This window comes from Terrapene carolina, unplaced genomic scaffold (genome assembly GCF_002925995.2).
Source record: "Terrapene carolina triunguis isolate 2854851 unplaced genomic scaffold, T_m_triunguis-2.0 Scaffold62, whole genome shotgun sequence".
NCBI classification, from domain to species: Eukaryota; Metazoa; Chordata; order Testudines; family Emydidae; genus Terrapene; species Terrapene triunguis.
The window spans coordinates 3,234,547-3,259,598 of NW_020664413.1; the positions used below are offsets into that span (position 1 = coordinate 3,234,547).

The 25,052-nt window shown below is 50.0% G+C and overlaps 1 protein-coding gene across 1 annotated transcript in view; it reads left to right on the top strand.

Annotated features, from left to right (window-relative positions):
* Positions 1 to 21,319, top strand: part of MARCHF4 (membrane associated ring-CH-type finger 4) — a 160,862-nt gene extending 139,543 nt beyond the window's left edge. Inside the window, exon 4 of the mRNA XM_026647759.1 lies at positions 20,958 to 21,319. Coding sequence (XP_026503544.1) covers positions 20,958 to 21,319 — 362 coding nt within the window. The remainder of the gene's footprint in view (positions 1 to 20,957) is intronic.
* The last annotated feature ends 3,733 nt before the right edge of the window (positions 21,320 to 25,052 follow it).

A 25,052-nucleotide genomic window follows, 5' to 3' on the forward strand; every position in this document is an offset into this window, starting at 1 on the left:
GGGGGGTTCCAGCGGCGCTCGGCGCAGGGGAGGGGTGGGCTCCGGCCCGCGGCGCATGGCGGGGGGGCGGCGCGGGGGGGCAGCGCTCTGGGGGGGGTTCCGACAGCACTCGGCGGGGGGGCGGCGTGGCCGCTCGGCGGGGGGGCTCGGGGGCGGCGCTTTTTTTTGCTGCTTGGGGCAGCAAAAAAGCTAGAGCCGGCCCTGCCTGGACGGAGGGGCCGGGGTGCGGGGACACAGGCCGGGGGCTGTTTTTGGCAGGCCCCCTGCACCGCGGGCAGGTGGAGGGTTCGCCACAACTCCATACAGCTGCCCGCGTGGCTCTTAGCATGGCCCAGCTGTGGCTCTGAGGCCTTCCCCCCACCAGAGCCAGGTCAGAGAGAGCCGCACAAGCAGCTGTGGTGAGCCTGGGCCCCTCCACCTGCCCTGGGCAGGGGGTCTGGGAGGCAGGGACATGGGCAGGGGGTTGCTTTCAACCCCCACCCCAGGCAGGAAGAGGAGGGGCAGGGCCTTGGAGGTAGTGACCAGACAGCAAGTGTGACAAATCGGGACTGGGGTGGGGCCTACATAATAGGCGCCTATATAAGAAAAAGCCCCAAATATCGGGACTGTCCCTATAAAATAGGGACATCTGGTCACCCTACTTGGAGGGGAAGGGTCACAGGGGGGCAGGGGGCCCAGCCCCCCCACTTTTGGGAAGGCTCTGACGCCCTTGGCCTGGCTCCTTGGGAGGCTCTTACCACAGCCAAGTTCTGGCTTCCAGCCTAGCGAGCGGGTGGGACCTCATGGCTTAGCCCCCCACTCCCAGGGAAGAGACTGGCACAGCCCCTGAGCCTTGGGCAGGCAATCCAGAACAAATGCTGTCCTAGGACCAGGACTTGAACTTTGCATTTTGGGACTGTCCTGCCCAGTTCAGGATGGGTGGTCACCCGACCCAGAAAAGCCCTTGCACTGAGGCGGAGAAGCTTAAAGACTCATTCTAGTACCTGCAGATCCACAGCCCTGATATTTGCGGCAGCAGGAGATGGTATAACGGAGGCCCGATCCAGGCCGACGCCTCTCTGTTACTTCGGTCAGGCTCGGAACGTGCTCCTGTGTCCCAGATAGGGTTACCATATTCAAACATTTAAAAAAGAGGACAGTCCACGGGGCCCCGGCCCCGCCCCCGGCCCCGCCCCAACTCCGCCCCTTCCCCGCCCCCATTCCAACCCCTTCCCCAAAGTCCCTGCCTCAACTCTGCCCCCTCCTCTGAGCACCCCGCATTCCCCCTCCTCCCTCCCGCTCTGATCTTGGTTGGGGGTTGCTAAGTGCTTCCCTGCTCCTCCTCGCCCTGCAGCCCCTGCACCCCCCTGCCCCTGCAGCCTCTGTGCCTCCTGCTCCCCACTCGCCCTGCAGCCCCTGCACCACCCCCACCCCTGCAGTCTCTGCACCCCCCGTCTGCCCTGCCCCTGCAGCCTCTATGCCCCTGCCTGCCCTGCTCCTCCTCGCCCTGCAGCCCCTGCACCACCCCCACCCCTGCAGTCTCTGCGCCCCCCGTCTGCCCTGCCCCTGCAGCCTCTATGCCCCTGCCTGCCCTGCTCCTCCTCGCCCTGCAGCCTCTGCACACCCCCCCCTCCGCCTGCCCTGCTCCCCCGCTCACCCGGCAGAGGGAGAGCTGCAGGCTCCATGTGGAGCCAAACACTGTGCCGCGCTGCTGTGCGGGGGAGGAGGGAGCGGGGGAGGGGGAGGGACTCTGGCTGCTAGAGGCCCCAGTGGCTGCGAGCGGCTTTCAATCAGGCCAGGCGTCCAATCAGCCGCGCCGCACAAGGGGAAGGGGGAAATCCCGGACATTTCTACTTTATTAGAAATCCCCCCCGGACGGCCATTTAAAGCTGAAAAAGCCGGACATGTCCGGCGAAACCCGGATGGATGGTAACCCTAGTCCCAGACGTACACACAGGCAGTCAGATAACAGGGATGCAGGTTGGGGGACTGGAGACAAACAGTCTTGAGCACGATCAGTTGTTCTGCTTTGTCATTGTCCAAACGCCGCGGAAACTGCCTGGGCGTGAGGAGGAGCAGGGCAAAGACTAACCTCCCTCGCCAGGATCGATCGATTTTCCCTGGGGATGGGTGGAAAGGCTGCCCTGCATGGAGCGCTGCCAGGTGCTTCCCCCGATGCTAACGGGAGTTCTGCAGATAAAAATGCCCCGTTTGAAAAGTCAAGGAGAAGAGTCAGACAAACCCTGTGCCAGTGAGGGAGTGCTCTGCACGCAGCCCCATTGTGCCTGGGCTTAGTCAGCATGTATGATCCCCCACCAGCAGTGCCTAGGCAGTGTGTATGACCCCCACCCCCGCCAGCAGTGCCCTCCCAGGGCAGATCCCAGCCTGACAGACTTGCCAACACCAACACCAGGCTCATCCCACCATTGGTGTCATGGGATTTCCTCCAGCAATGAACCTGGGCCCATTCCATTCATTACCCTTCTCGGCCGTGTGCCGGTGGAGAATGGGAGCTAGTTTAACTCATCACACACGTTGCTCTCCACTTTTCCTCGGGGGATCAGGGGAATCATAAAGAAAAAGGGGGTGTCAAAGTGGGATGCAAGAGAAAGCAACCATCTGAGCACGGTGGCAGATCATGGTGCCCTCCCATCCTGGTTTGGGGAGTCGGGGAAGGAGGAGGAACCCTAGTCCTCTGTGAGGATCTGGCTTGTGCACCTTCTTGGCTGTTGCTGGAAGTGGAAAGCCCTGGCTTGGTGGATGTTGGTAACATGATTATCGTGGCTGTGATAAGGCTGAAAACCTGAGGGAAACTGATTAGCTCATCTGTGAATGGGAGATAAGTATTTCCCTGCGGTCAGTGGAGAACAAAGTGAGCCGATCATTGACGAACGAGGAGCTTAAGTTTTGATTGTTTTTAAGGATTTGGGCTCGATTTCTCCTCGCCTTTTGTGGAGAGTCCCCCTTTGCATCACCGCTGACGTCACCCGTAATCAAAGCTGTCAGCTTTAGGCGATAAGCCTAGCGCATCCAGCGGAAGAGCAGCCTTTGCCTTCCTAGCCCCCTCAAAGTCGCTGCTTGCTGCCGCTAATTCCCTAACCTTTTGCCTACCAGGTTTACAGGAATTCAACCATGACAGAAACCCCTGGGCTGGTGGGTTTTCATTTCCAGGGGAACAATGGTTAATCTGTGCAACTGTAATGCTGACAGACCCTGGTCGACGTCAGGCAGGATCGAACCAGGGACCTCTGGAGCTTCAGTGCATGAGTCTCTACCACATGAGCCTGGGCCTGGGCCGTGTTTCATCCCTGAGGTGAATCAAGTGACCAGTGAGGCCTATGCTGAGAATTGTGTCCCCCTCGCTGTAAATGCTCCCAGCCACAGTCTCTTCTGTTGTAACCCTGTTGTTTTCAAAGTTTCTTCTGCCCCAGTCTAGCTGGGAGGAGAATCTGACCCGCTGTGTTTAACTTCTGCCCCGGTCCTGCTCTCGAACGGAAGTGAGGTGAGACGCACTCCCTGCTCCAGTGCCGTTGCCCTGAGTCCTTATCTGGCAATGGAAAGGTGACCCAGGCACACACGGTGACTGCCCAGTGATGCTACTGAGACGGGTGCCCAGCGCACACACTCGTAGCGAGGCTTCTGCATAATCTGGACTTCCTGGGTCCTGCTCCTTACTGCCTACCCCGCCTGTCCATCCTAACACACGTCATGCCTAGGGCCCCGCAGGTTCTTCACCCAGCACCGCTGACGTCTCCCATGGAACGCCCACGGCCAGCCTGCTAGCGATCTCTGCTGGGGCTTGCGGCTACCTGGGTTTCCTTGTCCCATGTGCGGCTCCAATGGCCTCGCTAGGGGCTGCTGAGGGCAAACAAGAAAAAAAACAAACTGCCTGGGTAAATGTGGGACTGGTGCATGCAGGTTAGCCAGCCAGTTTGGAGGGCTAATCTTTGTGTAAGCCACGCCCACTCAGTGTGGGGCACTGTCCCCCTTTAGGTTGGGCAGGAGTGGGGCACACCGAGGTAGATCAACCTGCTATGGGCATGGCTGACCGAGTTTGCTAGCTCAAGCAGCAGATGCTCATGTGTTGAGATCCCAGGTTCAATCATGGCTGCCCTCGCCCTACTCAGGGGTGTGGTGTCGTATTTGCAATACAGTAATGGATTCCGATTTCCTGCACCTCTCTAGAACCTTTCATCCACGGATCAGAAATGGATGTAGCTTAGCCTTGCCACACACCAGTTAGGGATCCCTTCACCCACCACTGAAATGCAGCTACATCTGGAGTAACCCATCTCTGCCCTTCACCAGCAACACAAGTGTTTGACAGCAGGTGAAGAGTGTCTCGTCCAGCTGAACATCTGGGGGACTCTCAAGTCAGCAGATGTCCTCTCCTGAGTTGGAGTGAGGCCAGGACAGGAGAAGACCATGCCCCTATTGATCTAAAAAGCATTACCTGATCTTTAGTTAACACAAGTGGGCTGGACTTGTAACTCCGAGCATCAGACAAGACCATTGATCGGTATAACCTTCAAAAGAAGAGCGCCGCCTACTGAAGCCCCTCCACCTCTTACCTGCGTTTTTTCCTTGGTGATCTCCCATCCAAGTACTAATCCTGCCCTAACCTACTTAGCTAGAGAACTGTGCATTTGGCTCCTGTAGCATAAGGGATAAATTCTTGCCTCTCCCTGTTAAGAGACCCTGCAAGAAGCGGAGTGTGTCCCTGCTTCTATCCCGGGACATGGCTGATTGCAACCTCCTTGACTCCGTAATTCCCCAAAAGACACAGGGCTCCCATCACATTCTTATCCAATAAACTTCACTTTAACGAGTGAGAGAGAGAGAGAGAGAGAAGGAGCTGAGACATGATTGAAAGGGGAATGCAGTCAGTTCCTGGGGTGCTTTGTGCCCCCAGAGGCAGCGAAAGGAGGAGTGGGAGTTCTGGAGAGCAGAGGTGGAGAGGGATTATCATGGGTGCCTACAGATAGATATAGATAGCAATATAATCACATACAAATAGCCGGAGTGAGTCTCCTTGGGTCTCAAGCTGCCGAGGAGGGTGAGTGGCAGCTTGGAACTCGTCCACGCATCCTGAGAGGCACCTGGCCATTAATTAAATGGCAATTCGGGGGAGGGGAGGGCTCATCTGCCTCCCTGTCAAGGCGCAATTAGGGAAAGTCAGTGTTTGTGGATTAAAGTGGCGTGTGGATTCAGGAGGCCTGGCCATAATCTCCTGTTTAAACAACAAAGAGTGTCGCCAGCTAATGAGAGCGCAACCCAGCCTGGGGAAGAAAATCGCCGGAGCAGCTCAAGAGGGGAGTGGTGTTTGGGGCGCCTGATGAGCAGATCATACCTGGTCCTTGGCTTACATTTAATTAGCATACTTGCAGGGGGTTGGTTTGGTGAAGCAGCCTGGCGTACGATAGGACTAGACTAGCCGCGGTTGTGTAGGTTAGGACTGAGGGGGCTCTGGACTAGAAGCGCTCTTCAGCAACCTTCTCTCTGCCTCGTTGCTGTCAGCCCCTCACTTTTATAAGCACTAAATCCTCACATTCTTAGAAGCTTCACCCCTTTGCTTGGCCCTCAGTCCCTGAGGGTATTTGCCTTCGCACCAACAGCTGCTCTGCAACCCAGCAGCACTGGAGACGAGCAAAGCACGGCCATTCATCCTGCCAACGATTTTTGTTGGCACGCTGCGGCAATCCATCACATACCAGGAAGTGAGCACCCGCTGCTTTTAATCCCAGCTGCCAGAGAGAATAATCGGAGGCATCCAGTCCGTCTGATGGCATCTCTGCACAACTGTAGGTAATAAGAGAAGAAATCAATAGCCAATTAAACCTGATCCACAGCGTTTGATTTTTCAGGGTGCGATGGGAACAGTAATTAATGGAGTTTCCTTGAGACAGTCACAATTCAAGGTTTCCTGTCAAGGCTAATGTGGTTTCATTTTAACTGCGCATGCTGCAATGTACTGCCTATGGAGGTGCAGGGCTGGAGTCGCCTTTTTGTGAGTGGTGAGCCTGGTGGCCTGCCCCTGCTGATGGCCTGGTTAGATGACAGTGAAAAGCTCCTGTATATTGCATGCATAGGACACGAGTACCTTCAGGAACAAAGCTGGGAAGAGTCACTCAGGCAGTACAGCCCGTGGAGATGATTTAAGGGGAGGTGCCAAACATGTGCATTGCCCCCCATGGCATACCACTGCTTTTTGGGGGAGGGAGGGGTAATGAGGCTGGGATACTCAATGGCAATTGGGCATCAACTTCTCTTAGGCCCCTTTGCAAATTGCAGCCTATTGCCCAAGATGGATCTCCCAACTAACAGGTCCAAAATAGAGCTGTCAGGCAGGGAGAGAGAATAGGCCCTGCTAGGCTGAGGACCTGGCATTCAGGTTGTGTGTGTATGGGACGGGGATATATAACTGCAAGGAGATGTTGGTGCATAGATCACCTTTAAATGGAGAGGCATTTCCCCGCCCACTGCATAGGCAAGTATCAGCTTGTGTTTCAGTTCAGCTGCAGAATGTTAGAGCGAGGTGCACACACAGCACTCTCCCTCTCCCAGAAATGTTACATTCGTTCTTTCTCTGTTTGTTGCTTTCCTTAATGTGAAATAAGTTCTCTAAGCTGAGACATACATGCTTGGGTCTTTGTGTCTGGAAAACACAACTGTGGGGAAGTGGGACAGCACTCCTGTAGCTACCCCACCCCAGGCCCCATCTCAAGGGAGATGGGGGGAGCTGAGTGTTCGGGGGGTTTTAATGAGGAACCTCCACCTCGGCTATCTCTTCCTCGTGCTGTGGGAGAATACTGCAGCTCAAGGGCTGGAGTAACCCACCAGGACCCGTGTTGGGAGGAAGGGCATGACTGGAGGAAGCGTTGGGCTGCTTGGGAATGGAGTTTGAAGGGAGGTGGGTGTCTTGTGTATGAGTGCCTGACCTGAGCAAGTCACCACCGCCTTTTTCTGATTTCCTTCCGCAGCCCCCACACAAACACATTAGGGCCCAGCCACCCACTCGCCCCCGGCTCCAATGCGCATCCCGTTTAGCGGCTGGCTGGGGCTAGCACCCCCTTTATGGTCGCAGAGACTAGGTCCAGGCCCTGTCAGCAGACCAGGCAGCTGTAATAAAAATGAAAAATGGGAGTCCTTGCTTGTGCTGTGGCAGAGGCCACGATCTCTGTTTTGTGTTGTGTCCAGTCGTGACGTCCATCAGGGACACCTGCACAATCCGTTCTGGGGTGGGTGGGAAAACCGGAGCAACCACCTGCCAGGTCAGGTCTCCTGATCCTAAGCTGTTGGGCCGCGTCTCCCTTTAAAAACCACTCCTTCGCCCTCTGTGTGTTGCTGTAGAGCTGAGGAGGCCGAGTGGCACAGTCGCACGCTCACACTGACTGGCTGTGTGGCAGGCAACCAGGAACATGCAAGGCACTCCAGTACGGAGGAATGCAGCCCCGCTGCTTCTGAAGGGATGGGACTGTTTTCATCTAATGCCGTATCGATTGTTCAATCAGGGATTGGAGTGGACAAGCTGCTGTGTATTCCCCAGCAGGCATTTCTGCCGCTGCAGAACACGCATGTGAATTTGATTGCTAGCAGTTTGGCAGCTCTTCACAGGGCATGTACAGAGCCAGTCAACTGAGATGGGCCTGAACCGCCAAGTTTGGATCCACTTCTGAACTCTCTATGTTGGACCCATCACTACTAATAAATTCAGAACGCCCAGCTATTTTATTCAAAAGGATTTGCCTTTCTATACAATACGTTCAAGAATGCTTGATAACATTCCTCTCCATACAATGCCTCTGTGCAAAAGGACCCCATAGGTCTGTTTGGTTGCAAATAACATGTGGTGTTCTCCGCTCCAATGAGTCCGTTTATTAGTATTTAATGAGGGGGAAATAAATAATGTTCTCTGAAAACATCCCACTGGCCTACGTTGTGCGTTAGAGGGGGATAGAGAATGATCCCGTGTTGCTGCCCTTCCACTAAATACTGCACTGGAATAAAGTGCCTGGTGGGACTGTACCCCGCTGCCCTCTAGGGTTAGAATCAGAAATGCTCATCTGTGTGTCATAGGCCCTACACTGTTAATAGCAAATGGAGCTTCCCCTTTAGCTCACTTGGGGAGGACCTCCTGTACTCTCAATATAAATGATACCATACTACAAATAATAAGGCCAGAACTACTCTTCAGACCGTTCACTCCAAGCACCTGCATTATGCCAGGCGGCTTCTCCCAGCTGCTTGCCTGCCCAGTTGTCCTTGCTGTTGCAAAGGTTTTCCCTTTGTCCAGTCCAAACCTTTCTGAGTTGAACTTGCAGCGCTTGTGGGTATGTCTGAGCCTTCTGCTGGTGGGTTGGGTTTCTGCCAGCTGCTGCATCAGAACAGGACTCTGGTTAATCCTGAGGTGGTTTTAATTGGTCCTTGTGGGGGGGGTCTGGTAAGAAGTAGAGGTAAGGAGGTGTGACGGAGCAGGGAGCGGGGCGGATTTGACCTGGGAATGTTGCAGGGGAGTTACATTGGGGATGGGGGACTTCCCTTGAAGGAAGATCCCTGAGCTGTAACCTGAGCCAGGAGGGGTGTTGGGAGAAGTGACACCTTCTGGCGGGGAGACTGGACAAAGGAGAGGAGGAGCTGGGGGGAAGGGGGAGAGAGCTGCTGGAGGAGTTTTTAGTTTCAGTTTGGTGCTGGGTGGTGGAACGCAGGGAACCCCAAGGCTGGGGTCTAAGCTCCCTGCCCTCCAGAAGGACTTGACTTAGGGGTCCTGGCTGTACCTACAAGCCCTGTTTTAGACTACGTTCCTACTGTCCAATAAACCTTTCATTTTACTGGCTGGCTGAGAGTCACGGTGAATCCCAGGAAGAGAGGTGCAGGGCCCTGATGTCCCCCCACTCCGTGACAGGAGGTGGATCAGTGCTGCTAGGTGAACTCACCAGATCATCCTAACTCCATCCAGGAGCCCTGTCTTCCATGAGAGTCCTGTCCTGTCTCCCACTCCTGCTGGGTCCTGATCCCTGCCAGGTGGCCATGGGGCTAGGGGTGGAGGAGAGTGCAGAGGCCAGGGGAGGGATAGCATAGCCATGGCAGGAAGAATCCACTCCGTGCTCAAAGACCAGGTGGCACGGGAGAGCTTGGGAGCAGGGCCTCACCTCCAACTGCAACGCGGAGGACCCGGGCTGCTTTTGGTGCTATCGTTCTGTTCGCTGCTAGGAGAGAAGCCTGCACCGAGGGCAAGAGTGGGGAGAGAGAGGGGCCAAGTTATTCAGCTCTCATCCCTCATCACAGATCCCTAGATGGGACCTATTCATCCTTTGGACACTATTAGTGAGTCCCTCATCTGTTGTGGGGATCTGTCACAGGTGGGTCCTAGCAATTAGTATGGCCAATGTTCCGCAGAGTCTGTAGGCAGGAGTACCACTGGCTGCCGAGGGATTTGTGGGAACAGGTCCAGATTTGCTAAACTCATCTCATCTGGAAATTGCCCATCAAGGCATCAGTCATCTTTCTGCAGAGACCATATTGGCGCCACCAGCCGCCTCGGTCCTCTCCTTCCAATGGCAGAGGCATGTGGCTTGTGGTGTTTGCAGGACACAGGAAGAGAAGCCACCTGATTGAATTAGAAATGCCAGGGCTCCTGCATCCAACATACTGGCCAGCTCGGCACCCTTTTGGAATGAGAAATGCTGCCATCCTCAGGCAGTTCATTGAGAACCGGAGTGTTCCTATAAGAATAGTTAGGTTCTGGAACAGGCTTCCAAAGGAGCTTGTGGACTCCCTGTCATGGGAGGTTATTAAGAACTGGTAGGACTAACACCAGTCAGGGATGGTCTAGGATGGTTTATTTAGCCCTGCCTCAGCACAGGGGGCTGGACTAGACAACCTCTTGAGGTCCCTTCTAGCCCTACAATTCTATGAACTTGGTAATGAAGCTCAGGGAATGCTGCCTGTGTGGAGCAGGGAGTCGTCATTGCTTGCTGGATCAAGAGAAGCTTTCCTAGCCAAAGAATGAGGCATTAAGTAATGTAGAGAGAGGTGCTACATTCTGTGCAGTTCTGGCTTTCTTCAAACTGGTCTAATTGCAGCCCAAGGATCTGGGCTCAGTTCTGCCCACCTCTTCTTCTTAGCGTACACACAACGGGCCTCAGGTGGCACATGACTAGGATTCATCACCGAATTTGGTCCGTTGGTTGGATCATTCACTTCCACGGGCCAGGCCGGGTACCGACAGGGAGTGCGACATGCACGCTCGTTTGTGCCCTCCAGTCCCGCCCACTAATGCATGAGATACGATTCCAGTGACTTCACAGCGGCACAGGCTGTGGGTAGAACAGAGAGCGCTGCAGGTTACGGGGCAGGGGGAGAGGGAGGAAATCTATAAGATTGTGAAAATAAAGTCATTCTGCCTGAGTGTTTTCTCATTTTGGTACGAGAAGGATCTCGTTGATTGCTGCCTGTGTTGCTACACACTGCCCTTTAATCTGCGGCTTTATTGTGTCCAGGCTTTATTTATTTGTTGGGGGGGTGTTAACTTCCAGCCGGCAGCAGGGAGTAAAACAGTCATGAGAATCGTGCTCTGGTCAGGGGGAGGATAGGCCCTGGCTTGTAGCTCAGGTGGGTAGAGGCTGAAGAACCGGACTCCCAACTCCGTGTATGTGTGTGGGGGATCCCAATAGTCATTGTGCATGCCGCTGTGTGTCCCTTAAAGCTCCCCTTCCAGGTGTGGCATCCTGCAGAGAGCTGGCGCTGTAGCTTGCAAACAAACTATGCTGGGGTGCTGTGATCTCCCGAGCACAGCTGGGTTGGGGCCAATCAAAACTTGGTGGAGAGACACCCCCCTTAGCAACACACACTTTTGCTCCAGGAAGTGGTGGAAGCGATTCAGCTCTTTCTTCCAAGTCAGCCCTGAACCGCTGCCCCAGTTAAGGGGTGCCGCGCGGCTGACGTGCCACCTTTCAAATGAGCTGTCACACCGCGTGTCTGACCGCTTATGGGCAAGAACGGTCCCCTGGCACCTCTCACGCGAGCAGCTGCTAGCCCCAGCATCCTGTACAAATTCCAAGGTGGGTGATTCCAAGCTGCCTTCTCAATTCCCCTTTCAGGTTCAGTTGGTTAAAATGTTCTTTGTTTCCCATCCCAAACATCTGTGTAGGTTGCCGCTAATTGCTGCTGCAGCTCAGTGGCGGGCAAAGCGTTCCCAGGATGTGTAGTTTATGTATCAGTTTGGAAGGCACTAGACGACTGCAAGCCGTTACGTTGTCATTGCCTGGAAACTGTGTCCCTTGCCTCGGTAGCATCCTGCAAACTAAAGTATACACACACACACGCACACACGCTTTGTAATGATTTTTCTCCTTGCGGAGCAGGAAGTGTTGCAACCCTTTGAGATCTCGACACATTGGATTAATCTCTCAGTTGTCAGGATTTAGCCTCTAGCGGAAACTAAGGGTAGGCATTAGGGGCTGTAATGTTCTCTGCTTGTGATGTGATGGCTTTTGAGAAGGGACCTGCTGCTCACGGAGTTCCACCATATGGACACAGGAAGCAAGGAGTGAGGGGATGCGGCTTAGAGCCAGCAGCTGCCAGTGTTGGGAACCATGCCTTCACTGTATTGTCTGAGCCTTTGTGGAGGAGCCATATTGGAACCCAAAGGCTTTGCAAGAAAGGAAGAGTCCCCATAAGCACCTCATCTGAAAAGGTGACCCTGCTTTGGGGTATCATTGAGAGGCTCACCCATTCGTCTCCATCCTGAACCACACACCCCGACACTCGTTGTGTGAGTCACGGGGGAGCAGCTTTCTTTGTACGGTGAAATAGTGAGTAATGACTATTCACAAAGCAGTCTTAAGAACACAGAGATTTACAAACCCTGCCAACTTGCCCTGTGGAGCTCACCCTCTAGCTCAGGCAAACACAATACACCGGACAAGATTCCTGGTACACAGAGTGATCCCTGGTGGGCCGATCAGTGGACCAGAAGAGCTTCCCGAAAGGGTTTAAGGAGAGACTGAAAGGAGGAGAGGCAGGTCACCTCCCTCCTGGACAGTTGGAAGCTGTTCCAGATGCAGAACATGGTGTGGGAGAAGAAGATAGAGCAGTTAGGACAGAACCTATGGAAGAGCACAAGTAGTGAGAGGAGATGCTGGATGAGATGAGGGCAGAAAGGTAAGTGAGGTCTGAGCTACAAGGAGCTGTGGAAATCAGGGTGAAAACGCTTGAAATTGATTCAGAAGAGGAAGGGATTCAAGGAGGGGAGGCTGATGTGGTCAGAGGATAAAGTGTTTTCTGGAATCTCTCTGGAACGAAATCCCAGGAGGAAATGCCCCATCTCCCAGGATGGCTGGGTTGACTTGGCCTTGGCCGGCCCTGCTCTGGATGCTGACTGTTTGTTTAGATCTCAGCCGAGACCTTTCCCCTAGCGCCAAAGCCGCCCCTGGCCTCAGTAAAACAGACCATCATGCTGGCTAGGGATGATGTAAATGGGACACCTGTGGGAAAAATGTGCTGCTCTAAAGGTAGGAGACTAAAGGGAATAGCTCTGATGCCACAATGTTGGGGCCAGTGGAGGAAACTGAACAGAATAGCAGCAGCATACAGAGGCCTCATTGTGGGCCAGGGCCCTATTGTGATGGGTGCTGTACAGAAACACAACTGGGAAGCATCCATAGCCCCAAGAACTCACCATCTCACATAAGACAAGACACAGCAAGTGAGTGAAACAGACAATAGAAGGGAGGGGAAAATTGAGGAGGAGGGACATGGTGAGATATCGTGTTACGAAGGCTCCCGATGTGCGGAAATGAACTGTTACAAATCAGGTGACAGCGGTTTCCCTGTTGTTGCTTTGAATGGTCTGCTCAGAACAGCGAGATGTAATAGCGCTGGCTGGAGACGGGTGCAGCACAGCCTGGTTTTGCAAGCTTACCCCTCCCTTGCCAATATTCATAGATTCATAGATTCTAGGACTGGAAGGGACCTCGAGAGGTCATCGAGTCCAGTCCCCTGCCCGCATGGCAGGACCAAATACTGTCTAGACCATCCCTGGTAGACATTTATCTAACCTCCTCTTAAATATCTCCAGAGATGGAGATTCCACAACCTCCCTAGGCAATTTATTCCAGTGTTTAACCACCCTGACAGTTAGGAACTTTTTCCTAATGTCCAACCTAAACCTCCCTTGCTGCAGTTTAAGCCCATTGCTTCTTGTTCTATCCTCAGAGGCTAAGGTGAACAAGTTTTCTCCCTCCTCCTTATGACACCCTTTTAGATACCTGAAAACTGCTATCATGTCCCCTCTCAGTCTTCTCTTTTCCAAACTAAACAAACCCAATTCTTTCAGCCTTCCTTCATAGGTCATGTTCTCAAGACCTTTAATCATTCTTGTTGCTCTTCTCTGGACCCTTTCCAATTTCTCCACATCTTTCTTGAAATGCGGTGCCCAGAACTGGACACAATACTCCAGTTGAGGCCTAACCAGAGCAGAGTAGAGCGGAAGAATGACTTCTCGTGTCTTGCTCACAACACACCTGTTAATACATCCCAGAATCATGTTTGCTTTTTTTGCAACAGCATCACACTGTTGACTCATATTTAGCTTGTGGTCCACTATAACCCCTAGATCCCTTTCTGCCGTACTCCTTCCTAGACAGTCTCTTCCCATTCTGTATGTGTGAAACTGATTTTTATTTCCTAAGTGGAGAACTTTGCATTTGTCTTTGTTAAACTTCATCCTGTTTAACTCAGACCATTTCTCCAATTTGTCCAGATCATTTTGAATTATGACCCTGTCCTCCAAAGCAGTTGCAATCCCTCCCAGTTTGGTATCATCCGCAAACTTAATAAGCGTACTTTCTATGCCAATATCTAAGTCGTTAATGAAGATATTGAACAGAGCCGGTCCCAGCCCTGACCTGCAACACCCGCTGCCAATGCTGAGCTGCAAACTGACCTCCGTACTAGTCTAGTTCTGGGCCCACATGTGGCCATGCCAATTCACTCCATCCTGAACTAGAGCATTCTTCCGAGCTCCCATTCCAGCCTTGGCCCACCATGCCCTTTTGTACTGGGGCCATTTCACTCTTCAGCTGGAGCAGCCTCTTCCTCTCTTGGATGCAGGTTGTCAGTCATAGTAGCTTTGGGGTGGGGTGGACAGTTATTTGGTCAAGCTCTTCTCTATCCAACTGAGCACCGGAACCACATCAGACTTATTGCCTGGCCTTTATTAGAAACTCTTGCCCGTGCGTCAGTTTCTGACTCCTGTGTTTCACGTACGCTGCTTCTCTGAACAGACACGCGGGATGAGCTGTCTGCCAGCAGCGGATCGTGGAAATGACATTTTCCATCAGCCATAGCTCCGCTCCTAAGGCTCAGACTGATCGCCCGGAAAAGAAACCTCCCCAGTTCTATTTGGGGACGAAAACAACATGATTGAAATCAGGATCTTGGATAAATAAAACAAGACCAATTCCTTCTTCAAGGAATGAATGATCCAAACCCGTGCTCCGTGAGCCCCTGCTCTCATGCCTTTGCGGAGTGTTTGTGAAATGTTATTGGTGTAAGTCTGTCCATCCAGCCCCTTCGCCCCATTCTTTAATGGCCTCTTTGTGTCTGAGCAGAAACTAGGCTGTAAGTGCCTTGGAGCAGGGATCATTTATTATTATTATTTGTATTACAGGAGCAATGCCCAGCCAAGGATCAGGGCCCCGTTGTGCTGGGTGCTGTAAAAACACAACAAAAAGGTGGTCTCTGCCCCGAAGAACTTACAATCTAAATATAAAATCAAGAGGCAACAGGTTGATACAACAAAGAGGGAAAGGACAAGGTAACAATGAGATAATTATGGGTAGCATGGTAAGCAGCGGTCACAATGCACCAGCTGCCTACCCAGTGGTGGGTTTATCTGCGTTGTGAGGGACTGCGCTCACTTTTGGGCGCTCTGACATAATAAATGAATATTCTCTCTCAGCACAGGTCTGGGGCCATACACGTGCTCAAATACCGCGGTGGTGAGCGTGGAATGAGAACCTGACTAGAATACGGAATTCAGTTAGATAATAAGGAAACGAGATAGAGAGTAGGAAAACCTGCATCTAATGGAAAGAAAACGAGCTCTTTGCATGTGGGGTGGCAGGCTGCCCTAAGCCAGTGTGCTAGATTTAGGGCCTTATGCTCCCTCTCAGACCAAGTGGGAAGGGGAGTCAAACCGGGTGCCCCACGTATGAAAGTTGGGATGGAAGGAACAATTCCTCAGCATCCCTGATTCTGCGGGAGCCCCTCCTTGTTGACACCACAGAGCTGGGGCTTCTCTGGTGCCCCAACATGGTTCTCCAGCAAAGTCAGAGATTTCCACCCTGAAGAGGGAGCTTTTGAAAGGATCATCCTGTAGGGAACGGAGGGGAGCCATGCTGTGATGCAGGGGGTGAGGAGACTGGGCAGTCAGGGCAGAGGCACTGCCCCCACTAGCATCCTGAGGTCCATGAAATTTCCCCATGGAGCATCTTGAGGGTCCAGAACCCCACCTGCCTGTTCTGCCTTATGGAATGGCTCCTAAGCAACACAGGGAGATTCCAGCAGAATTTGGCTCCTTCTACACGTTTCTCCAGATAAAAAAGGCCTTGAATTGGGAGGATTCTCCCCAGTTAGTAAGCAAGATCCTCAGAGTGATGATACATCTGGGAGGAGGGTCTCTGGAGCTGCCTGCAGGAATTCGAGTAATATTTTAACCCAAATTTGTTTTGATGGAAGCATACAATTTCTTGCAACTTGATATTAACTGGCTGACTCCAGCTCTCTCTTGGAATTTACTGTTTCAAATGAATCACCTTTACTTCCGCCCCTTGCCCACTCCTCTGCTCAGTTCCCTTTTAATTTTACAGCTTCCTGAGCTCGGCGCTGGGAAATCGATAAGTAATTTAGAGCCCGGCAAATACAGAGGAAAACAAGTTATTTTGCACTTTTTATGAATATTTTGAAGCCAGAATTGCCTGAAAAAACAGGGGCTCAGTCAACGTAACAACTGATCCACCAACGTCATGCTTTTAACAGCATAAGATCATAGACATTTATAATTAGAAGGCGGCTAACAAACAAGAATTTTTAAAACTACCCTCTTGAATCAGGCTGTTCAGTAATATTTGTGGTAAGCTAATGAAAGAGGATTTACAATCCCAGCTCCATGCTTAATGCTTGGGAGAATGGATCTGATTCCACGGAAGGTATTTTACAGCTGAGGAGAAAATATCGAATTTGGGTTCTTTGACCCAGGGCTTAAAGTAATCTCAAAGAAATACTGAATCTGGCATTGCTCAGGATGGAATTTTATCCCCTTTTAGGGATCAGACAGCTCATTTAAATACATATCTAATGTCCCTTGTCAAGGCCTGACCCACTTTAGAGCTGCTTTAGAGGTCTCTGTTTCCTTGTCGGGGTGTGGAATCTGTCCAAAATATCCCGGAGGAGTGCTGCTTTTCAGGGGCCTGCCCTATGACTGATGTTAACAGTTCTGAACTGTATTTCAAGGGAGGAAACAAAAATCAGACTTTGTGTGATGACAGTCAGGTGTTGGGTTGTGATAAGACAAGGTGACCCATGACTAGAGCTCTTCAAATCTCAGTGGTTTGTAAGAAGCAGGATGGGGAAAAAATCTGTGATACTCTAAACTTGACCCACAGTCCAAGCTCCGTAGTTCCAGAATAGCCAGCTGTTAATATTGTTGCCTTTTTTGACGTGAGCAGCTAATCAAAGTTCGGGGCCCTGCGCGTTGTGCCAGTTGGGAGGAGAAATTGCATCAAAGAAAATACCAGATTCCATCGTCAATCTTGTTTATTTAACATGAGCGGCAGTGAAATAGTTAACATTGTGAACACTGGTGTTGTCAGTAAGTCTCAGAGTCAACATCTCCCTGAGGGGAATGGGGCACTTCCAGAGCTATCGTTTGTCCATCATGCAGGAAGCACTGCTTCAGGTCACATTCAGAAGGTTTTCTTCACAACCAGGAGGGCTAGACACTCTGTTTTTATTTAAATTGGAGCTTAAATTCTGCAGAAGCTGAGCTGGACACCAGAAAAGTGCTGATGCAGTATCCCAGTTGGGGGACAGCTGGCAGACACTTTCATCCCTTCCCAGTCATGCTTTGATTATCAGGTTGGACCAAAGCCTCTATAGCAAAGCACAGCTCAGTTGAAACTAGCCAGTTTTACCCATTTCTCATCAAACCTTTAATTTGCTCACAACTGCTCAAAAATGTTGTGAACTTTTCAAAGAGTTTCCAGCTTATCACAAATCCCCAAATGAGTGGCATTCGATATGGTAGTGAGTGCCATTGGCAAATTTCTCTAGGCACTAACACTGACCTCATGGCATCTTTTGCAACACCATGTTCAAAATTGCTGGTGGGTGGACAACTCAGTCATAGTCCTGGTTAATAAGTCAATGATCTAAACTGGATGTTGTCCATTCGTTCGCTTAAGGCAACTTGTGCATTGAGCAATGGAAGTGCAGCTACCATAGTTGGGCATGCAGATCAGATAGTTGTGCATGCATATGTCTTTTTAGGCAGCTAAATGGTTACCGGCATATGCATATGTCCACTATACAGCATGTGCAGTTGTGGTCCGTATATGGGCAAATGCAGTCAGGAGAATATGCACACATTTAACTGCAAGCAAATAGGCCTCCATGGTTTGAAAAAGGGTCCTTTCACATTGTACCTGTAGGTGACATTTGATTATCGCATCTTTAGGTAAGTTTGTAACTTGTCCCCAGATCTCAATAATTCCCAAACCTTTCCAGTTATCCCGGATCTTTCCCCCTGCTGATGCCCTACTCTCTCTGAGCTCTTTATTATGTATTTAACATGTTTATTGCAATACAGCCTCAGCCAGGTCAGAGTCCATTGTGCTAGTCAATCTACAAAGAGATAGTAAATGACAGTCCTACAGAGTTACATTCTGAAAGACAAGCTCTTCTGCATCCATTTTCTAGCTGCCCGTTGGAGGTTAGGATGAGCTTTTAAAGCAAATTTTTGTTCTAATAACCTGTTGGCTGCAGCCTTACATCTCAGGACAGGAAGTGCAACCAGTTGGCTGTATCTCCAGCTATGACAAAACACTCTGATGTTCCAATGGAGTTCACTGGGGTGTTGGATAGAATGGGGGAGTGCTGGACCGAGGGCAAAACAATTAAGGTTTGGTTCATCGGTGATGGTAATAAATCATTTCTCTCTGATGAAATTCAGTTCCACATGCACAGTGTTCCCATGTTAAGTACAACTATAGAGAGCACTTCAAAATACTTCAAATATTCTGTACTTAGTACTTAAGTACATCGTAAAGGTAGATAAAGCACAATGTTTTTTTATCCACAGGTGCTTTTTTAAAATAGGTGTTTGAAACAATCACATCCCTCCTGGATTCTGGTTGGCCTCCAGCACCCATTGTCCTGGCTTGGGAGCTTCAGGTTCCAGCTCTTGCACCAACCAGGGAGGGTGGCAGCCCACCCCTTTCACTTCTGATTGATCACTCCAACCAGCAACGGGTAGACTCTCTCCCCGGCCCGGCCCAGTAGTGGTGGGGAGACTTGTTCGAAGTGTCTGGGGAAACCCCAAAGTACAAGGCCCCCTGTTTGGATACTTTTCTGCAGCAACAACTCTGTGATGGGTCAGTGTCCAAAGAAAAAACAGATAAGCAAATTCTTATAACAGATAAGCTAATTCTTATCATACAGGAGTTAGAAGTACTTGCACTTGTCCTTTTACTTATAAATACATAAACGCTATTTCCACGGCATACTTGTACTTATAAGTACTTCTGCAATGGCGTGCTTGGCACTCATACTGAAGTCATTTTAATCAGCACTTACGGCTACAAACCCACTGTGAAATGCAAGTGGCCAGGTCAAGTTCCAGGCTTTGGCACAACTTGACTTTGACTCTCATTCCACATTTCAGGAAAGATGTGGACAAACTGGAGAAAGTCCAGAGAAGAGCAACAAAAATGATTAAAGGTCTAGACAACATGACCTATGAGGGAAGATTGAAAAAAATGGATTTAGTCTGGAGAAGAAAAAACTGAGAGGGGACATGATAACAGTTTTCAAGTACATAAAATGTTGTTACAAGTTAGAGGGAGAAAAATTGTTCTTCTTAACCTCTGAGGACAGGACAAGAAGCAATGGGCTTAAATTGCAGCAAGTGAGGTTGGACATTAGGAAAAACTTCCTAACTGTCAGGGTGGTTAAGCACTGGAATAAATTCCCTAGGGGGGAGGTGGAATCTCCATCATTGGAAATTTTTAAAAGCAGGTTAGAGAAACACCTGTCAGGGATGGTCTAGATAATACTTAGTCCTGCCATGAGTGCTGGACTAGGGGACCTCTCGAGGTCCCTTCCAGTCCTGTGATTCTATGTCTTTCATTCTCTGCTGTTGCATTTATGCTCATGAAAGTTCATGGGCTGGTGAACAGGGGTTGCTCCCAAGGGCATCTACCTGGGAGCTTCTCTCATCCTGATCTGATCTTGATCATGGCCCAGACAGAGTGAATCAACAGTACCAATTAAAAACAAACAATCTAGTGCTGGCCTGTCTCAGTGTTTATCTGTCTGCTAGAATGCTTGCAGGAGCCTGGCAGCTGTTGTGCTTTTGTAATGGGTGAACCACTGTGCACCGAACCATCCAACAAAGTCTGATGTGGAGGTTCATGTGAATTACTTTTGTATAAAATCCTACTTTAAATTAAGTGTTTCAGACCAAGATTGAAATTTGATTTACTGAATCATGTTACAATATGTCAGCTAAGCCTGTATGTTTGAGGTGTCATGGTTTCTATCCCCAGGTCAGTAGGATGTGCTAGTACAGTGTGTGGGGAATCTATCTATATCTGTCTAAGCTAGCTAGCAAGGCATTTATACTGTGCCATTCTCTATGGTATCAGAGCAGCTGGATAGAGTCCGTATTTAGAATATTACTACTACTTACTTAGCACTTAGGTTGCATATTTTATCTTCCAGATGATTTATGGAGATTAAGTAATTAATTATCACAATCCCCCTGCAAGGGAGTTGAGTATTTTTACTATCCTGATTTGACAAACCTCATAACTGATGCACAGAGAGCAGAACTGACCTACCTAATGTCTCAGGAATGAGTAGACAGTTAGGATTAAAAGTCAAGAGTTCTAGTCACAGTTCACTGCTCTAACCACTAGACCACACTTCTGTTATATCCATGTCTGATGCTGGTTTGGTGGAGGTAGACAGATTCCAGCAACACACACACACACACACACCCGGTCCCAGACACACTATTAGTGCAAATGCTAATGATGAATACTTTGCATGGTTTTTCATCCATCAATATCAAAGCACTCTCCAAAGACGAGTACGTATCATTTATTCTCATTTTGCAGATGACATAAGCAAGACACAGAAGTTAAGTCCTTCTCCTGCGATCACACAGCAAGTCAGTGACAGTCAGGAATAGAACCACGGTGTCTTGATTTCCAGACCCTGTGCTCCAGGCACTAGACACCCACTGCCCTTCTGCTGCTATGCATGCGGCTAGATTTGAGTTACTCATACATGTGATGTCAGCACAGAACATAGATTCCAGTTACACTCCCCATGTGCACATTTTCAGCTGAGTCATGACCAACAGCATGTATGGTGGATCAAACCAAGAGGTGCACTGGTAAAGGCATATTGTTGTGCTGTACAGAATAAGCCATCCTGCAGCATGTAAGACCTGTTTGCTGACTGCTGAGATCAAACTGTGATCTGTTTAATTCAGATGGAAAGCGGTCCGGCTGAGCAGAAGGACTTGTGCTCTGCCAGTCAGTAATTAAAAACCTTGATTTATCGTAGAATGCACGCTGACCAAGAGAGCTGTGTTCATGGGCCACTAAGCAGGCAGCTAGAGGGAGTGATGCTGAGCTGTTTACAGCTTCTCTCTAAAGTTTCTCTTGTTTTTTTTTTTGCCTTCCCTCCAGGTCTAATAATACACGAAGGGCCCTCGGTTTACCGGATTTTCAAACGGTGGCAGGCGGTAAATCAGCAGTGGAAAGTGCTGAACTATGACAAAACAAAAGACATGGAGGACCAAAAAACAGGGACCAGGACAAACCTCCGAACCTCCTCCCAAACCAACCATTCGTCCTCCACCGGTGGTACAGCCAGCAACTCCGCTCCAGCCGACAACGGGGTCCGGGGCACTAGCCACGCCACCGGCACCCTGTCTGACCACCACTGTGCTTACACCATCTTGCATATACTCAGCCAGCTGAGGCCTCACGAACAGAGAAGCCAGTCTAGCACTAACAGAGAGCTCGTCATGAGGGTCACAACAGTCTGAGTGATGGAATTCAGGAGGCCTTAACGCGAAGTGGAAGAGACAAAGAACTCAAGAGTGGAGAAGCATGGTGTGCCTTTAATTTTTTGGGTAGCTGCACAAGGCGTATAAGCAGCGCTTGGCCAACTGAGGAAGAAGAAGGTGGAGGCAGAGCTGCACACACATGCTAAAGAGGTTAACGTTTTCCAGCCAGTCAATATTATTTAAAAAAAAAAAAAAAAAACAAGTGCAATACGGACTAACAACTGACTAGGTGGAGGTTTGGGGAAGTAGAGGAACAGCCGGTATTAGCATGTCTTACAAGTTCTATTATCTGGGATGGGTAATGTTCTGCAAACACACACACACACACACATGCCCCACACGCACACAGACACACAGTGTGGGATGGTTACAAACAGAAGGGGAATGACGGAAGCGACGTATTCGGAGGAGTTTTCAGATTGTGTTAACCAGGGATCTGAGTCATCGCTTTGTTTCATAAATCATTCCGGAGCCCTGGATTACTTGCGATAGAGTATTGCCGCTGAAGTGGCTGGGGATTTTTCAGTTTTAATATTAAAAAAAAACCGTCCATATTTCACCAAAACAAAAAATCGCCAAGGGGTTTGGAGAATGGCATTGGGAGAGGGTTTGACAGACATTTTTTTGGGGCAAAGTTTGTACAAATGCGGTGTGGGTGTTTGAAGCACAAGCACTGGTCCGATGACCCCAAATCCCACATTCAAACCTTCCCGCTCACAAAAGCCATCCTCCAGGCAGACTTTGAGAAAGGGGGTTGCTCCGGGTTAATTTCCTCTCATACCCTATCACCCCCAATTGATTACATTAGGCCAATCCCATCTCCACAGCTTTCTCCTGCATCTGTGATCAGACTCTCATAAGAGAGGGTTTTTTTTATCTTTATATCCCTGCTGCTCAATTTGCAAGAGAGTCTCACTCAATCTTATAGGTTAAGCCCTTGATATCCAGTTTGCTGAACGACTGAGTGGAAAAGACTAAATGATGAGCTAACAAAGACTTAGTCTGAAGAGGGAGCACAGTCCCTGAGTGAATATATTATGCTTTTAATAAGTCTCCTTCTCTAGGAGCTATCCAGGAAAGTACCAATTGCTCTTCAGAAACATCCTCTTTCAATGCACAATGGCTGAATCATTTGTGGGTATTAAAGGGACACTGTCAAGTACTTTTTAAATAGTTTTTAGGGGCTTTTTTACTCGCCATCGTTTGTCATATTCTCTTAAAAGCTTGAAAATAAAAATTATTTCCCTACTGATTTTTGTCCTTTTCCATTTGGCACACATTGTTCTTCCCTGGCCAGGCCCTTGTCCCACTGTGCCCTCCCCCACCTTGCCCCTCTCCTCCCCATCTACTGCAGCAGGAAGTCAAATGTGGCTGGGCCCTGTTTACTTTCATGTGCCCCAGCATTGCTGACGGTGCTGCATCACAGCCCTGGAGAACAGAGCTGTTTTGTTAGCATAGCTGCTGCGGTAGCAGAGGGCACAGAAGAGCAGACACCATGACAATGCGGAGTGTTAACTGGTTTTGGAGCAACGGCACAGCAAATCAAAAATAACTAACGCCACAGTGCCTGGAGTTAGCCACCAAAACCCATATGTAAGCAGATGAACGAAAGCAGCCTGATTTTCAGCTGCGCTGGGGGTCTCCTGTCTTAGGGGTTTCTATTACCATCCTTCACCATGGTATCTGAGCGCCTCTTGCAACTTCTCTTGGAGCCATGGGAGTTGATTCATGTGATTTCACTTTGATTCATGCCTCTACATATGGATTTAGCTGATGAACTCTGGGCGCCCAGGCCTGAAAGCAATTTAGCACTCAGAAGAGAAAAGCATTTTAAGGAAGGTCACATTTTTGGGCCTCCATTACTTGACAGTGTCCCTTTGAATATCAGAATGCAACAGAACAGGTGGCTTTATGGCAGATGACGTGTGGGTTCTGAAACCCCAGCCGAGTTGAGCTCTGCCCGGAGATAAGACTTAATCCCAAGACAGCTGATGAAATGAGGAGTCAGGCAAACAAACATGATTGCTGGGAGGCCAGTGTCCGTAGCGCTGACCTATCTCACTGTCTACCAAAGAGTGCTTTTGGTTGGGGTCGGGGCTGTTTTGATGACCTCTGAAAAGTGCTGTCGGGAGCATGTCTCTTATGGGGCTGCTCCTGCGGCAAAGTCTGGTTAAAGCAAGGGAACACAGCAGCCTTTTCGTGCCCAGGGGCTTTTCCAAAGGGCAGTGTCCTTGTCACAAAAGATGGCCGCTTGTGATGCTCTGACGGGGTGGGGGTTGTCAGACATACTATTCAGTAGTGTCATCTGATCCCCCTCCAACTCCCATTATGTAATAAGGAAAACCAAATTCCTTTCACTGGGGTTAGCAGGTTGGGAGTTTATAAGGTCAGAAGCACATCTCACCATGAAAGAGAGGCGTGGCCTGGTGGGCTGAGCACAGAATGGAGTCAGCTCACTCCAGCTCTGCCACCAACTCTCTCTCTGTAGCCTTGGGCAAGTCCCTTAAACTTTCTGGCTCAGTTCCCCATCTGCAAAATGGGGATGATAATACTTACCTACCTCACCGGGGTGTTGTGAGACTCAGTGTTTGCAAAGCCCATTGACCTGATAAGGTAGTGTGTGTAAAATAAAGAGCAATGAGCTGGTTAGCAGGAAGGAGCACCCACTGCCCTTTGCTGGACAAATTTCAAACTGCTCAGCTCAGTGTATCATAGCCCCTACACTGTTACCAGAGAGTCCCCTTTTTCTGAAGTGGTAGGGTGCTGTCTGAGTCCCACCACCACTGTCGCATGACATTCTGAGTGGCTGTAAAGTGCAGCATAGTGACAACCACATGGTCCTACTTGGTCATGGATTTGTTACAACATTTTCTATACACGTGTTTTCCATGCAATGTGCTTAGAAATACATTTTCCAGTTACAACTGGCCTGTCTGGGTCTGTGCTGTTGAGTGGCCGCAGCCTCCCTCATGGGTGGAAAGTCCTCTTGTTTGGCTTACTGACGATGCTACGGAGCCCAGGTTCAGAGACGGTGACCTTCTGGTTTAAGAATCAAAGACCTGTTTCAGCTATTTAATAGCCAAACCAAATGAACAGAACTTGCAGGCTTGCCAAGTTCATCAATGACTGGGCATCAGATACTATGGTGACAAGGAGCACTTAAGTACCTAGGTAGATAAGACATTAGCTAAAGGAAGTTGGAAATTAATTATAACACTTTCTTAAGCAGATTCATAGACTCCCAAGGCCAGAAGGGACCACTGTGATCATCTAGTCTGCCCTCCTGTATGACACAGGCCAGAGAACTGCCCCAAAATAATTCCGGTTTGAACTAGCGGTCAGGATCTTCTCTTTCATTCAGAGGGCTGCCACCACCAGCACAATCTCCTAGAAGCCAGGTGTAATTGGAACCTCTGTTTTCAGAGCAGTTTATTCCTGAGCAAAGTGCTTCTGAGTTTAGGAACATTTAGGCTGCTGGTCTGAGAGCGATGAGTGCACATTTTGTGCACATCTGTGTTCCATGACAGAATGCGCTCTTCTCTCCTCCCTTTCCCCCCTCTCCTCCCCATCCCACCATTTCTGTTCCTACGCAGGACAATAAAAACTGCAAAAATGGAGCCATGCAAAACACACCGTGGACTGGAGGGGGTTTGCAGAGGGCAGAAGGGACAAGGTAACAGAGCTACACAAAGCTGTTCTATGGAAGGCAGCC